Consider the following 16,751-nt stretch of genomic DNA (forward strand, 5'->3'; position numbering starts at 1 on the left):
AATTTAACGCCATACAAGTAATGACGCCAAATCTTCAATGCAAAGACAACCGCTGCAAGTTCCAAATCATGGACGGGATAGGACTTCTCATGGGTTTTTAATTGTCTTGATGCATAAGCGATAACTTGCCCCTTTTGCATAAGGACACAACCAAGACCATTGAACGAGGCATCACAATACACCGAGAAATCTTCAATTCCATCTGGCAAGGTGAGAATAGGCGCTTGCCTCAACTTTTCCTTTAGTGTTTGAAATGCACCTTCTTGTTCACTTTTCCAATCAAACTTCACGTTCTTTCGAGTCAATTTTGTAAGAGGTGAAGCCAACTTCGAAAAATCTTGAATGAATCGACGGTAATAACCCGCCAAACCCAGAAAGCTACGGATTTCCGTCGGGGACTTAGGAGATTCCCACTTCATGATGGCACTTATTTCGACGGATTGACTTTAATTCCATCTTGATTAACAACATGACCGAGAAATTGCACTTCCCGCAACCAAAATTCACATTTCGAGAATTTAGCAAAAAGCTTCTTATGGCGAAGGGTCTCCAGGACTTCACGAAGATGTTTCTCATGATCGGATGGACACTTCGAATAGATCAAAATGTCGTCAATAAAAACGATAACGGATTTATCAAGGAAAGGACGACATACACGATTCATAAGATCCATGAAGGCCGCCAGAGCATTAGTCAACCCAAAAGGCATGACCATGAATTCATAATGACCATATCGAGTCCTAAATGCGGTTTTTGGGATATCTTCTTCACAAATTTTAAGTTGATGGTACCCTGATCGAAGATCAATCTTTGAGAAATAAGAAGCTCCTTGAAGTTGCTCAAAAAGATCATCAATACGTGGCAAAGGGTACTTGTTTTTAATAGTACCTTATTGAGTTCACGATAATCAATGCACATCCGTAAACTACCGTCCTTCTTCTTAACAAACAAGACAGGAGCACCCCATGGTGAACTACTTGGGCGAATGAAACCCTTATCAAGTAGTTCTTGGATTTGATCCATCATTTCTCGCATCTCAGTTGGAGCGAGGCGATAAGGAGCCTTGGCAATAGGTGTAGCACCCGGAATGAGGTCAATTTTGAAATCAATTTGTCTTTCGGGAAGAAGACCTGATAAATCATCGGGGAAAACATCTACAAACTCATTCACGATAGGAATTTCAGACATTGATTTAGATTCCTTATTGGAATCAACAACATGAGCTAGAAAAGCTTTGCACCCTCGAGAGATAAGTCGGCGGGCTCGAGCAAAGGTGCATAAAGGCAATGGGTCTTGATTTCTTTCACCGTAAATGACCATATCCCTACCGTTAGGAGTTTTTAGGTGAACACTTTTGTCGGTACAACAAATATTTGCCTTATGCTGGCCAAGCCAGTCCATACCCAAAATCACATCAAATTCTCCCAAACCCATAGGAATAAGATTAGCTTTGAAAATTTCGAAATTGATGGTTAGACTACAACCTAGATACACATTCTTAATCATGTAAGTTTGATCACCCGCTACTTCAACCAATAAAGGAGGTTCAAGAAAAGACAATTGTAAAGGAATGCATTTAGTGAATCGAGTAGCAACAAAAGAACGATTTGCTCCGGAATCAAATAAAATCTTAGCGGGGGTGTCATGGACTAGAAAGGTACCTGACACGACATCGGTGGACTCTTTGGCTTGAGCTACCGTGATTTGGAACGATCTTCCCCTCGGATTCCCCCCTTGTTTCGCAAATTTTCTTTCATTAACCTTTCTTATTTCGGCTTGCCTTTCCTCCTCCGTTAACAATGGGCAAGCACTCTTCATGTGTCCCTCGTCAAAGCATTTGAAACACACGGTAGGTTTGTTTGGAGAGAATTTACAATCTCGGCTAATGTGACCCGGTTGGCCACAATTGAAGCATCCTTTCTTAGACGGTAATAAACAAACTCCGGAATGATGTTTCCCACAATTGTTGAAAGTGGGAATGTTCTTCCTATTCGAACCACCCCCCGAACTACCACTAGACCGGAACTTCTTGTTTGGAGAGTTACTTTGTTCCGTCTTTCTCTTGGAGGTCTCATCATCCGGCATACCTTGCTCAACCTCATGCCACCTAGCCACATCAACCAATTGTGTAAACGATTCGATTTGAAGTAATGTAATCCTCTCACGAATGCTCTTGCGAAGTTTGCGATAAAAATGCTCCTTTAACAACCGATCGTCTTTCAAATATTCCGGACAAAATTGAGCTTTGTCCAGAAATTGTACCCGAAACTCGTTTACATTCAAAGTGCCTTGCGAGTCATTCATAAACTCGCTTCTAAGCCTAGTCACATCGGCTTCTGATCGAAATTCTTTAAAGAAGGCCACTTTGAAATCAGCCCATTCCATACCCACCGTTGCATCCTCACCCCTTTTAACAATCTCTCCATCCCACCATAGCTTAGCCCTATCACACAACAAGCTTGACCCATACAAGGTCTTATCTTCCGGTGGAGCCTTTGTGATGCGAAAGGCTCCTTGATAAACGCCTAGAATGCATGATTTTAAGATGTAAAATCAAGTTGTTTTGTGAAGCTTAATAGACGATTAGGGGTATCTTTATGTTTGTTAAGTGTTTCAGGCACTAGGTGATGAAATGGAGCTAATTGAATCAAGAAACGAGTCAAGGAATCAAGAAGCAAAAATCTGGAATTCTGAAATTACAAAGGGCGTAACTTACGCCAAACTTGGCAGTAGGTTACGCCAGTTGAAAATCCAAGGGGCGTAACTTACGCCCAGGGGGGTAGTAGGTTACGCCAGTTGCAGATCAGAAACCCGATTTTTATGGTTTTAATTAACTTTCAGTTATATACAATTCAATTGACGACTTGGGAAGTGACCATTCATAAAATTCACTCACAATAACAGTTCCTAACATAGAGAAGACCCCAAAATCATCATCAAATCACCAATTCATGAAGATGACAATTCAAATTGAAGATTCAATGATGAAGATGATAGGCTAGGTTTTCTATTGATCATTCTCATGTGAACAATTATGTAAGCCATTTATGTTCAATCTTTCTCATACTCATGTTGGATTAGATGTTTAATTCTTTATTAGTCTTTTACATCTAATGTTGTTTGGATTGTTTGAATGATTATTTGTTCATGACTTGAATGAAATTCATCTATCATTTGGTTTTAACTTGTTAATTGATCATTGATTATTGAATGAATCTCTTATGAACTTATAGTTTATTTTAATGAATTAGAAGTCTAGTTGTGTCAATTCCCCGGTTTTCGTTATCGTGAATCATCACAACCGATTAGTCTAGTTCTTGAATTCATTCAATCCAAACGTTATAACGAATTATGTCTATGTGGTTTCCAATGAGTATAAGTTAGATTACATATTTGAAAACATAATTGGGAGCATGAGAATGGTCTATCTTGTTTAATTGAATTATTGTGTTAAGTTAATAATCATTTTCAGTTTTAACTAAATCAATCAATCAATCGATTTTAAGTTTATGCCTAGATTAATTAACTTTGTAAACTTGTTTAACACTTTCCTGTGATTCCCTGTGGAACGATATTCGACTTACCCTAACTAATTAGTGGTATTTAGTTTATATTTTTGATCGGTCCAACGATAACGATTACTCCTTCAACCTCATTCACCCACCTTGTGCTCACAATCGGGTCAGGATCCCCATTGTATTTGGGCGGGTTAGCAATGGTGAAGCTCTTAAGATCATAAGGCTTCTTATTCTTAGGCCTCGGACGTTCCTCAGCGTCTTGATTTTCCGGTACTTTTTCCTTCGGAAATCGTTTATCAAACTCCTCTTGTACCGCGGATGTAACTTCTTCTCTTATCTTGATCGCAATCGAATCACTCATTGCGCCCTCAAGGGTCTCGTTTAACTTTTTAACGATAAAGGGAGAGAAGTTCTCCAAAGCTTTTCCGATTTGTTCACTAATAAAATCATGACTAAGTTCCTCAATCGACACACTTTTGTTCTTGCCGTGACTCGATCCGTCTTCATCTTGAGATGAAGCCATACTACACAATTCGAGAAGCTTATCAATAACACACTTCATTCACTAATTGATCTGTAGCAACCCCCCAAACCTCCATGTCCGGTCATTTCCGTATTTGGTAAGTTTAACTTAAAACATAATAGCTTATGATCGATAATAGGCCGGCTCTATTACTATCATAAACTATTTCATTTTAAACCAATCTTACGAAACACTTCAACTCTCAAACATAAAACATTCAAACCTAAGGTCAAAGTCAAAGTCAAATTTTCCTATGGTTCAAGTCTAGGCATCTTAACTAAAAGATCAAAACCTAAATCCCTTGAACCATGGCTCTGATACCAAAAATGTAAGGACTCAAACCTCTTTAAACAAAAACGAATAAATTTTTTTTTTTTTTGGTGTCCACTGCGGCGCAGTGGAAATCTCTGCCAAAAGTGAAAGAAAGCTCACTACGGCGCAGTGAGGCAGGACACACTCACTGCGGCGCAGTGATATATCTCGGCTAACATTAACCAAAGCCCACTGCGGCGCAGTGAGCTAAAGCAGGCTCCCACTGCGGCGCAGTGGGGGCTACCTGCAACAAACCACTTGTTCAAAATCAGGTTTTCCCGCACTTAACTCTAAATGTTAAACCAAAACACCATTACAACTTCAACATTTCCGAATACCAAAACATGACCTTTAGAGCATAAGTCACCCATACATTGAAATCATTCCTTTTAACAAGACTTTTGACTACAAAATTTCACAAGCGGGTCAATAACCCTACTTGGGTAATTGTCAAGTTAGTTACAAATTCTACCATTACTAAAGTTTCCAACGCAACTACAACCTTTCAGGAGTTCATCCAAAAATAATTTGACCAAAGAACATGTATCGAAAGCCAATGGATATCAAAAGGGACCATCTACCCAAATTATCCAAAATGCCAACCTTCCAAATGGCAAGAGCTTCCAAATTCTAACTTCACTCGATCACTTCTTTACCTTTGCTACTACCAACTCCTATAAGAGAGTTAAACAACTAAAACATAAGCAACGCTTAGTGAATGCATACACATATAATCATAATCATGTCATTTCAACTTTGTGCATCAAGCACCATATAAGCCTAGCAAGCTAGCCTTTTCATACACTTCAAACAACATACATTCATTTTCAACATGGCCATGGAAAGTTTGGCTAGTAGGAATTTACCCACCTACTAGCTCTTGCAAACAACTTGACTAGTAGGAATTTACCCACCTACTAGTTCTAACAAAACAACTATCAAATGGGTCATAGGAATTTACCCACCTATGACCTCTAGTAACAATAACATGATTATATGCATATACACTCACCTTAAACTTGGCTAGTTGACACAACAAGGCTACAAGATCAACAATTTAATCTTCAACACCTATACAAGAGTAATCACATATCATCTATGAGTTCCATGACTCAACTACTTACATTCAACAACTCTAAGATTATGGTGTTTGGCTACTAAACACTTTCCAACAAATCTTCAATTTCTCAAAATAAAGCTTTATTTTATAAACACTAGCCAACCACCATGAGATTCTTACCAAAGGGGATTCTCACTAACAACAAATTCTTTCAATCAATAATCCATATATCATTCAAATTTAGTTAGAGTTTTACTTGAATACCCCAATAGCAAAAACTCCAACTCCAAGGCTAAGAACCCTAATTTTAAAGGACAAATCAAACTAAGGTTATGAAATCTATACCTCAAGAATGGGAAACAAAGAATTTGGGTTTTCAAATTGGAATTCTTTCTCTTTTTCTTCTTTAAAGAATCGGTCACCACTACCTCCAAGAAAGCCCCAAAATTTTAATTCTAACACAATAGGAGATGATTATTGTTATTGCTTTTAAGATTAAACTTCTTCAGTTTGAGTTTCTATTGCATGAACCATGGAAGGATTTTGAGAAAATGGAGTAGTTAGAAGAGAAAAAAGCTTGAGTGGGAAAACATGAATCATCAACTTAGTGGCTGACTTTTCTCTCTGCTAGCCACGTCCCCTATTGTATTTTGTGGGTAAAATACCCGCTAGCCACTAAAGTTCCAACTAAAATAACCCCTTAACTCAAAACAAAATACTAGGAAATTAATTTAATGTCAAAATTATAAAAGAAAAAGTTAATTTTCTATTACCTTAAAATACTGGGATGTTACATAAGCGTCAACAAAATTGCGGGTTACAAAAGAGGGACAGTAGCTTGACTGATTTTAGGGTGGAAAGGGTATTATGGGAATAAAAAATATCAAAGGGCAAATAAGGTATTTCAAAGACATAAAATAATTAACAGGGGGGATTTGTTTAAGTAGGGAGTATAGATATAGATATAGATTATATTATTACTCGTATTACGTAATCAAAATGATTATGAAGACTAATTAAAAAGTAAAAAGTAAAGTGTAAAACAATATATTATATTCTAAATATTTTGTACGTAGGCGTAGGAAATGAATGAATGAATTTAATGGCCAATTTGTTGTGGCATGTGAGGATGTTGACCATTAGTAATGTCTTTCTCATAAATAGTGAAATATTAAAAAAGAAAGGAAAAAAAAAACAAAAAAGGTAAGTCTAAGGGTAAATAAGTAATTTTAAAGGCAGAAAAAATTTATTAGAGAAGGGGGTGATTTCTTTTATTAGATAGTAGAGATATACACATAAATAGATTGGGTATAATCAACACAATTAACATGTTATGTACACATAGATTTCCATGATCATTACAAAAATTTAATAAAGGCTATATTAGTTGCAAAAACCATGAAAAGTGAATTACACATGTACACGTATATAAAACTTATATTCAAACCAAGATATGTAAATTTTTGTTATAAATAGTTACTTATGTATCAATAATTGATGTATTTGTATACATTCAACATATCCCACTTACCTGTAAATTTAAGGCATATAAGGTGATATGAAAAAATATATATGAATTTTGCTAAATAAAGTTTTAAGAGATTTTGTTAAAGTGAATTAAATAGTTATAGGTAAAATTTTAATATGGAATTGTATAATTATTTTTATGCACAAGTCCTAAAAGTTTCATTTAGCATATTCTAAAATATAAAATGTTACCTTTATTCGGTTTCAATGCTTTAGAGATTAGAGTGGTGGTATACACTTTAAATAATGATAAGTAACATCCAATATGTTAGATTTTATTAATTTATAACATTCAAACTGAAAATTTATTTGTTTGATATATTTTTTGTTATTGAACTATTTACTAAACGTCCATATAAATATAAATATTTTCGTTGGATGAATAATATGATGATGATACACTTGAGATATATATATAAAATATAAAGATTTTGCAAAACGAAGTTTTAAGGGATTTCATTCTAGCGGATTAAATAGTTATACACTTATCGGGGTTAAAATTTTTAATATGGAAAGAAATAATGTTTTTTATCCACGTTAAATTAAATATTAAAGGTTTAATTTAACATTTTCTAATATATAAAATGTTAGTTTTATTCAATTTTAATGCATTAAAGTGTTGTTATACACTTTAAATACAAATGATTAACATTTAATATGTTAGATTTTATTAATTTATACCAATCATATTGAAATTTTATTTGTTTGACATACCTTTTGTTTATTGAATTATTTTATTTATTTTTATTAACTATATTGTCTTAGTTAAAACTATCTATCTGTATTTTTATTTTTTTCTATTAATCGTAGCCAATACAAAATATTTTTTGAATAATAATAATATCATCAACTTTATAAATATAAATATCTTATATATAATTATTAATTATGTTTTTTAGGGATAAGTATCCAAAATTGCAGTCAACTAATGCTCAAAAGTTATTGTGTGCACGAACTTTAGGTCAGCTTTATTTTATTCAGGAAACTTGTTCAATAATCCTATAGCATGCAAAAGTGACCGGGTCAAAAGTTAGTCGGTCACCACTTTCACGTTGACCCAATGACTGCTTACGTGACATGCACACAATAACTTTTTGGGATTAATTTATGCACACAATAACTTTTTGGAATTAGTTTATACACACAATTAAAAAAACAGATTATTTTTTTTCAAACTCGTCGGAAACTGCAAATACTCGCCGGAAAACTTAAAAATTCGATTAAACCTTCGTTTCTTCGAATTAGACCATGAAATTGGCACCAAAATACTCAAAAATCAGCCGCGGACAAACCCTCGGCAAAAGTTAAACCAATTGAGACTCGCCGGATAATTCATCAACTTGCCGGAAAATTTAAAATCACCATAACTTTTTTGTTTCTTCGAGTTTCAGACAACAATTTTGAGCAGTTTGGTGTTGGTTTCAAGTCGAAACTCGAATAAACAACAAAGTTATGACGATTTTACTTTTTCCGGCGAGTTGGTGAATTTTCCGACGAGTTTCAATCGGTTTAACTTTTGTTGAGGGTTTGTTCGCGGCTGATTTTTGAGTATTTTGGTGCGAATTTCGTGGTCTAATTCGAAGAAACGAAGGTTTAATCGGATTTTTAAGTTTTCCGGCGAGTATTTGTAGTTTCCGGCGAGTTTGAAAAAAAAATAATCTTTTTTTTTAATTGTATGCATTAAATAAACCGAAAAAGTTATTGTGTGCATGTCACGTAAGCAGTTAACGGGTCAACGTGAAAGTAACCAGTCCAACATAGTCATAATCCCGTTTTATGTTCACAACAACCAAAACTTCAAGTTTCGTGAACACAATAAAGTTGACCTAGAGTTCGTGCACACAATAACTTTTGAGCATTTGTTGACTGCATTTATAGGCACTTATCTCTTTATAAAAAGTTAATATATTTATCTCGCGTATTACGCGGGAAAATAATCTAGTTAAACTATAATAGAGTTCCCACTTGCATCATGTAGACTATGTTATAAACACCCTTGCTGTAAATTTTCACATTATGTGGTAAATTGCTTTAAGGATTTAGTATTTCCTACGAATTAGTGATTGCTTATTCCTTCACTTCATCATGTCTTTAGTGATTAGCCTTCATGGTGCTTAGAAAAGTGGTTATTCACACGTCATCTTTAGAAGTGTTCTCCGATTCGACTGGAGAGCTAGTAAGGAAAGATGGGGTTTTTCTTTCTTTTCGAATTAATGATATGATCATAGATTGGAACGATGACTGTGAATGTAAAATACCCCCAAGTTCCTCTTTACTTTCTTCTATCCCCCCCTCTTTCACTTTTGTAGGCAATAGTTGGTATTCTCCAACGACATAATTTCGGCGTCCGTTTTCAGGATCTTATGTGACCCCTGGGACGAACCACTTTGTCTTTCTGTCTACAATCGAAGGCAGTGTTTCTGTTCATATCTGGTTGAACATGTTTTTGTACTGCTGCTGCTTAAACATGTATGTACCCGAAAATCTTATAGAAGCTGAATATGCTTGTGATATTGTATTTGTGTGGGTTTATCATTGTGTTTGGATACTTTAATAATACCTTTGATTGTCTTCTATATCCTTTCGGGTATTATTGTGTACCCTTTAGGTAGGTCAATCCTTATTCCTAATACTCGCATAGGGCAATACAGAGTAAATGGTTCTTCTACCATTCACATAATATACCAAACCTTTTCGGTCAGTTTATTAGCAAAACATATGACATTAATTTACTTCACCTTATCATAAACATTGACAATTTAACATTTTCCATCTATCCCTCCATTTGCCTAATCTCTCAAGTCAATGCTACATTACATATTACAATATTCTTATGTGGTGTTCTCATTTACCTCTAAAATATGTACATTATCTACCAGAGGTTTATGGTCTGTTTCCGTTTGTGGTCTGTTTAATGTTACTTGTTGGTTTTGGCTGTTATGTCGAAGATTATTGGTATCTATTAGATTAACATCTGTACTATATATATGCTCATGTTTACCCTAAGTAATGTTCTAATTCAGATCATAAAATTGAACTCTCACTAGTTTTATATGACCACAATTGGGTTCTTGGCATCTTTTTGAGACTATCTAAGGTGATATATTTGAAATGATATAAAATTCGTTATCTAACTGCCTGTGCGTAAATTCTTGAAACAAACATCCACATCTATTATTAGGCTTCAATTTCTCAGTAATATGAAAATCTACATTATGAAGTGATGAAACTCAATAGGCCTTACAATTATTTAAAACACCAATACCAACTAGCCTGTAGACAGTAGGAATTTTTTTAGTAGTTTCTTGATACGCATTCTAAACATTTTAGTTTAGTAGCTAAACAAATCTTGATGAAATTTCTGTATTAAAACAAAGGTTTCAATGTTCGGGCTTAAGATCATGTGAATAGTTTTTCCTCTATTCTACCCCTTTTTGTATACAATGATCTTGCTCAGTTAGTAGAAGGATAATTTGAAGGAAGATTCAAATATGAAGATGATGATGTTTGATGAGTAGAAGTTCACATTACCCGCAACTTTTATTTTCTTTTTTTAACTAAAACTTGTTTGGTTATAATTGGTTTGCTATTAATGCGAAATTATGTAACTTGAACCTTACAGTAATTTTTTAATTGATAATGGTTGGCGTAGAGAAGACAAGTGTGGATCTCCATGAGATTGGGGATGTAGTTGTTGGTACAGCTCTAGCATGAAGTTCACAAATAGGAATTGAATGCGAATTGGCTGCAATATATGCTCGTTTCCCAGGTACCCTTTTTGAAATTTCTCTTAAACTTAACATACTGCTTGAATTATGAGTCGATTTCTTTAAGCATAATGCCATAATCCCTTGATCACATTATTGCAACATTTGGTTAAAGTTTATGTTCTTCATGTAGGTATTGGTGCTGGAGTAGTCACTGAAAAAAAAAAAATAGAAAAAAAAAACTGACCAAATGGGCCTATTACCAAAGTCAACCCCAAAGTCAGTACCAGTTTCCGTATTCTATGTGTTTTTAAATTTAAAATTACATTTTGAGGGTTTATTCTTACTATGTTAACAAGTGGACATATTTGCACAAACCAAAGTCTGTCTAATTCCGTTGGGATCAAATCTGAAAATGCAGCACATTGTTTTGGTGCGACTATCCAAGAACAAGATCAAGCAGCAGTAAGTTTCTAAATGTAAGAATCTAATAACTTGTTTTTTTAATCATGTCAAAAACTATGTTATTAGTCGGTATGATTTTAACTCTGCAATATCCATATGTTTTAATAGGTCGAGTCAAGTCTCATAGGCATGCTGCTATAGTAACTTCATCTGGGAAATAAGTAAACTTTGGGAAGGGAAAAATATGTCCAAAAAGGTGTTGAACTTTTCATAGGATCATACATTCTTTCACGTATGTGTATTTTACAATATTAATTTGTACATGAGTTTTGACTTTTGAGGCTGTTGGTGTGGATCCTGTTATTATGGGCATAGGTCATTTGCCGTTAATATATTGTCTTAGCAATCAGGAATGATACTGCTGCAATGATTTGGTCTTGCTAATAATTTCTGATTCAACTTAGGTTAGTCGATTGGGCTGGATTTGACCGTTGATTCAACTAGTTGACTGACAAGATGAGAAATCGTGACCACACAGTCTCGGCCACTCACTGTGACATGGACCAGAACACACGTGACATAACCATGTGCGAGTCCCGTTCAGGCTCCTCACGTTTTCTCATCACAACCGATGTTTTGGCCCATGCCTCGTGGTATTGATGTGCAAAAAGGTATCAACTACGATCTTCCTACCCAGCCAGAAACCTACCTGCAACGTATTGGACGGTTTGGGAGAAAAGGTTTTATAATAAACTTTGTATCACTGGATGATGAACGGATGCTTGCAGATATTTAGAAATTTTACGTGGTTGTCGAGAAACTCCAATCGTATGTTGCTGATATTATTAGAAAGAATGTGGCCTGTGGGTTTGTTCAGTGTTAGGTTAGAACCTGTTCTTTGAAATCTATTGTTTTTGTTAGCTAGTCTAAGTTTATATCTGAATTTGTAATAGTTAGATCATGGTGTTTGAATAACAGTTTGGCCTTTTTTATTTGAAATATACCTTTGTTCTTTCTTTCAAGTAAAGTCTTCCCTTTTTTGGAGACTTATTTTTCAGTATATTGTAGTCAGTTTTTTGGTCAAAACAATCACAATACCAGACTCGTAAATAGTAAATGTTACCAAATTAACTGATGATAGTTTCACACTGTTTTACATCAAAACTAAGGTATCCATCAACTCTTTTTGCATGCCTCTTCTCCCAAGACATTACAAGTGCCCTGGTAATGTTACCAATAAGTAGCGGGTCAGATGTGATTACTATGCTATATATGTTAATAACATTTGAAAATTTTCAAACAAAACGATTTGGGAGGATTTATGCATATAATAACATAGCATTCGAGCTAAGATATGATGCTAGGAATAATGGCTCATGCACAAAACAGTCGAATTACTCTAAACAGCTCGGTGGTCTTCAAGCCTTAGTTTCGAGCAGTTGGCAAATGCTCATGTCGTTACACTTTGCAACTAGGCTGAATGTGGGATAGTGAGCAGTTACGTGGGCTATAACACAATTTTTTTCACATGCATGCAGCAGATGGCCATATTGGCAGAGTGACATCTGGTTATATTAAAGCCCCAAGGAGTGAAAAAGCTAAAGAATGCTTGTAAATTGTAAGTTTGTGACTCTTTAGCGACTACCTCATTAACCAGCTCTCCTTGCTGGCCCTAAAATATGGAAACCAAACATCCATTGTAGGTGTATTGTACATAGGAATAGCAATGGAGCGGGTTCAGGACTGCATGAAGCCAATAAGAGAAAAGGTACCTGACCTGACCCGATACCCATGGGGATATCGGGCCAAATGGTTCACCCAAAACCGGCTCCGAAATATGAAACTCATTACTAAACCAAAAACCAGACCCCAGTTTTTTTGAAAAGAAAATTAGTGTATATATAAACGTGTGTATGTGTAAAATATTGATATTAGTCGGGCAGGTTGGGGTAGACATAACCCAGTCCCCGTTAATTGGCCTGGAACCCATCTCAGGCCCCGTTAAGCTCTTCCCAACCCAACCCGAAATCCTCGGGGATCGCGATTCCTCATCAGGTTCGGATTTTTTTGCCAAGTGGTTCGAGCACACTGGTAGAAGGTTTTAACATAGCAGGGCCTGGACAAGATACTATATATGTTGCCTGCATAACAGATTAACTTCAACTCATACAACTTAATAACTTATAAGCAAAATGCAGAATAGTTATTTATACTGTAATAAAAATAAAAATCTTAATATTCAAGAAATAATAATTGAAAAGCGTACATTTAGAACCACTTAGTCAAACATTGAAACCTTTCGATAAGCACCAAATTATCCATGAGCGACCATTTAGAAGCACTTAGTCATACGACGTTCTATCTATATAGAATAATCCATTTTGATCTAAACCTCCCGACCAATCATCAAAATCTATATGTAAGCATAAATTGGTCACAAATAGGTGGTGGTAATGACGCCTTTCATCATCAGACCTCCGGTGTTTGATTGCACTATCAATGAGCATCTTGTGCACATAACCTACTGAATTCAGCCCACCACGATCCATCATATGGAAGAAAGCAAGTGCATGGTCATACTTCAATGACTTCAAGATATTGCAATAAAGTTTCCTGTGTGGAAATGTTATCTCAGATAAAGCACATGAGCGATTAGCTATACAGTACATGAACCAATTAAAGAGGCCTGAAGATTGTTGAGGAGCGTGTTCGTAATGGAATTCCCCAAACTCTAGATCCTCTTGATCAATGAAATACCGAAGATAAAACATGTGAGTAGTAACAAAATTCGGTTTGATGCCTTTGGAGTCCAACGAATCATAAATTTTCCTTGCTTCACTCACTCCATTGTTCCAACAATAAGCTTCAATAAGTGGATTGTAGGTGCCTATGTTAGGAGGATACTCGGTGTCATGATCAACCATGATGTCGATAACAGCCTGGGCTTCAGCTATCTTATCTTGTTTGCAAAGTGCATCTACAATGATATTGAAAGTTTTGACTTTTGGAGAGATTTTTGCATCCTCCATTTGTTTTAGCATCCTACACACCTCGTCCCAACGATTTAACTTACAAAGGTTATAAATCAACGAGTTGTATGTGTGGACGTTAGGTTGGATAGCTCTATACTCAACCATTTCTTTCAAGATCGTGAAAGCATAATCTATAAATATTATGTCATTGCAGAGACCGTTTAAGATGGTGTTATATAAGGCAACGTCAAACCTACAACCACCATCATGATGATCGAGAAGCCTAAGCAAACCGATGGCTTTAAAGTTACTGCCGACCTTACAAAGCCCTTTAACGATAATCTTGTAGCTGCTTAAGTCGAGTTCACGTAGTCGGTTACTTGAGATGAAACCGCAGAACAGATGCTCAGCTAGGTGAGTGTTATTTAGGATAAAACCTCTCAAGAGTGTATTATAAGTGGACACATGAAGCTCAACACCTTGTTTGAAGCAAGAGCCTAAGACTGCAAGACCATATATGGTTCGATACAATCGATGATAACACTTTATGGCAATACCAGCAGTGTAAGTGTTGACAGGAACACCGAGTGCACACAATTGTTTAAAAAGATATAGAGAACAAGCATAATGTTTTAGTTCTGTGACATCATGCAACAACCGAGTAAATTTAACGACGGATGGAAGGGGTCTTTTTTTGATCATTACATTGAAGGATTTCAGTGCATCATTCAAGTTGGTCACTTTATCATAATCATCATACGTTACTACTACAGATGATGATGTACCAACATTATTATCATCTAAAGAACAAGAACTCGAATAAAGCGATTTATTATTAGGATGAGTACCGAACCTTCGACCTAAATGCAGGAAAGATGATAAAGGAACAAGAAAACAGTTGGTTGTCAATTTACCTTTAAATCTTCGTTTGATTAATAATTGTTGAAGATTCGCCATGAAATCGTAGACAGCTTCTTGATTAAACGTATCTGTACTTTGCCGTCAGGGGTTTGTAGGGCAATATACATCTCTACTCCCTTCTAAAACAAAACACCCTTTTTATTTTTAGTAATTTCTATCTTTGAAATATCAAAATTGCCCTTGGACATTTCCTTTTCTGTTCGCTAATTATACTCTAAACCTTTATTTTAATAATTAACACTTTAAGCCCTTATCTTCTAAAAATTTCTACTATCACAATAACATAAACCTACACCACTTGACACCGCCGTCACCACCCATTACCGAAACCACTAGACCGCCTTCTCCACCACCGTCGTCGCATTGCGCGGGTACCATACTCGTAATTATTAAAACAGTAGGAATTCAAACAATTATAGAGGTTTTACAACTCAAACCTATTTTATAATATTGTCACATGCACTATAATTTTTTTTACAATATTTTATCTTATATATTTACATTTATATTAGAATTAGATTAGAATATTAGAATAAAATAATAGTACATATATAATTATATAAAAATAAAGATGAATACAATATATATAAAAGAAAATAATATCATACAAATTAGAGTAAATATGTTTTTTTGTTGCAAATATGAAACAAAATATTGAAACTAAATACAAAAAAATAAACTAATATAAAATTCTATATAAATCTTGGATCAAAATTAACAATATAATTAAATTAAATTTTACAATATAGGTAATGACTACTCATCAATCGTCATAGGTATGGACCAAAATTATCGTCTGAAATTTTGGAAATGATATGAAAAACAACTCCATTGTTTTCCTAATCGCAACTTATATAAAGCAAAAAATATTTTAATTGTTTCATATTATGGGGTTAGAATAAGCATGCACAAGTGAGTCGGTAATTTAGAATGAGTACATCGATTTCAAGGTAATCAATTCTTTAAATTAAAGTAATGTGTAGACCTGTTTATAATCCATTTTGTTTAATGATTTAAATTAGTTTTAATACTATGATTTTTCTTTTTATTACATATGTTGTGTGACAAGTTATATATAATTTTTTTTTCAGGTTGTATATGTCTCATCAAAAACAAAAAAGTGATTTTGCAACTATTAGATGATTTATTATCCACACCACATAACATATCTCCACAAAGTATGATATTTTTTTCTTATTTTGTTTAGGTATTTGGTTTTTTTTTTTTTTACAAGTAATTTTCGTAAATTTTTCTTATTTTATATAGGTATTTGTATTGACTATTGAATTATTGTCATGTTTTGTCTATATTTATTTTTGGAAATAAACTTTGTTTATGTTTTTGTTAGTTTTTTTTAAATGTGCGAATCAAATATGAAGACGAAATGCTTGACCTTTGGTTAGTTGATTGTAGATTTTATATATATGTTGTTACTTAAGTTAAAATTTAACAATAAATTTTGTCATTAATTATTAATTATTTCTATATATACAGGCGAACATTTTGACAATTTGCAATGACTTCATAATTTTTATTAGTTATTTTTAAATACAGAGATCAACATCTTTATAATTTGAGATGGATGTATAAAGGGTTAATAGGTGATGTGAAAAAATGAAACAAAGGATGGCTATAATAATCTGGTAATCGACCACAAACTATAACATAGTCAAGTTTAAGAAAATTAATCTATACAATTATTTTTTTTTACTCATGTATTTAAATAATTATTTTAACTACCGCACATCGTGCGGGTAAAATACCTAGTTAAATTAAAATTAAAATACAAACAAAAAGAGAACAAAT

The 16,751-nt window shown here is 34.4% G+C and overlaps 2 protein-coding genes across 2 annotated transcripts; both read right to left on the bottom strand.

Moving 5' to 3' along the window:
• Window positions 1-427: 427 nt before the first annotated feature.
• LOC122601824 lies at window positions 428-4,041 on the bottom strand. Its single transcript, XM_043774559.1, has 3 exons — window positions 3,665-4,041; window positions 889-2,443; window positions 428-808 (listed from the first exon to the last, which is right to left on the bottom strand). The coding sequence occupies exons 1-3, from the start codon at window positions 4,039-4,041 to the stop codon at window positions 428-430; spliced, it is 2,313 nt and encodes a 770-aa protein (XP_043630494.1).
• Window positions 4,042-13,394: 9,353 nt separating this feature from the next.
• LOC122601825 (putative pentatricopeptide repeat-containing protein At1g12700, mitochondrial) lies at window positions 13,395-14,981 on the bottom strand. The gene has a single exon (XM_043774560.1). The coding sequence runs from the start codon at window positions 14,979-14,981 to the stop codon at window positions 13,395-13,397; it is 1,587 nt and encodes a 528-aa protein (XP_043630495.1).
• Between the last annotated feature and the right edge of the window lie 1,770 nt (window positions 14,982-16,751).

Source organism: Erigeron canadensis, chromosome 5, assembly GCF_010389155.1.
Source record: "Erigeron canadensis isolate Cc75 chromosome 5, C_canadensis_v1, whole genome shotgun sequence".
Taxonomy (NCBI): Eukaryota; Viridiplantae; Streptophyta; class Magnoliopsida; order Asterales; family Asteraceae; genus Erigeron; species Erigeron canadensis.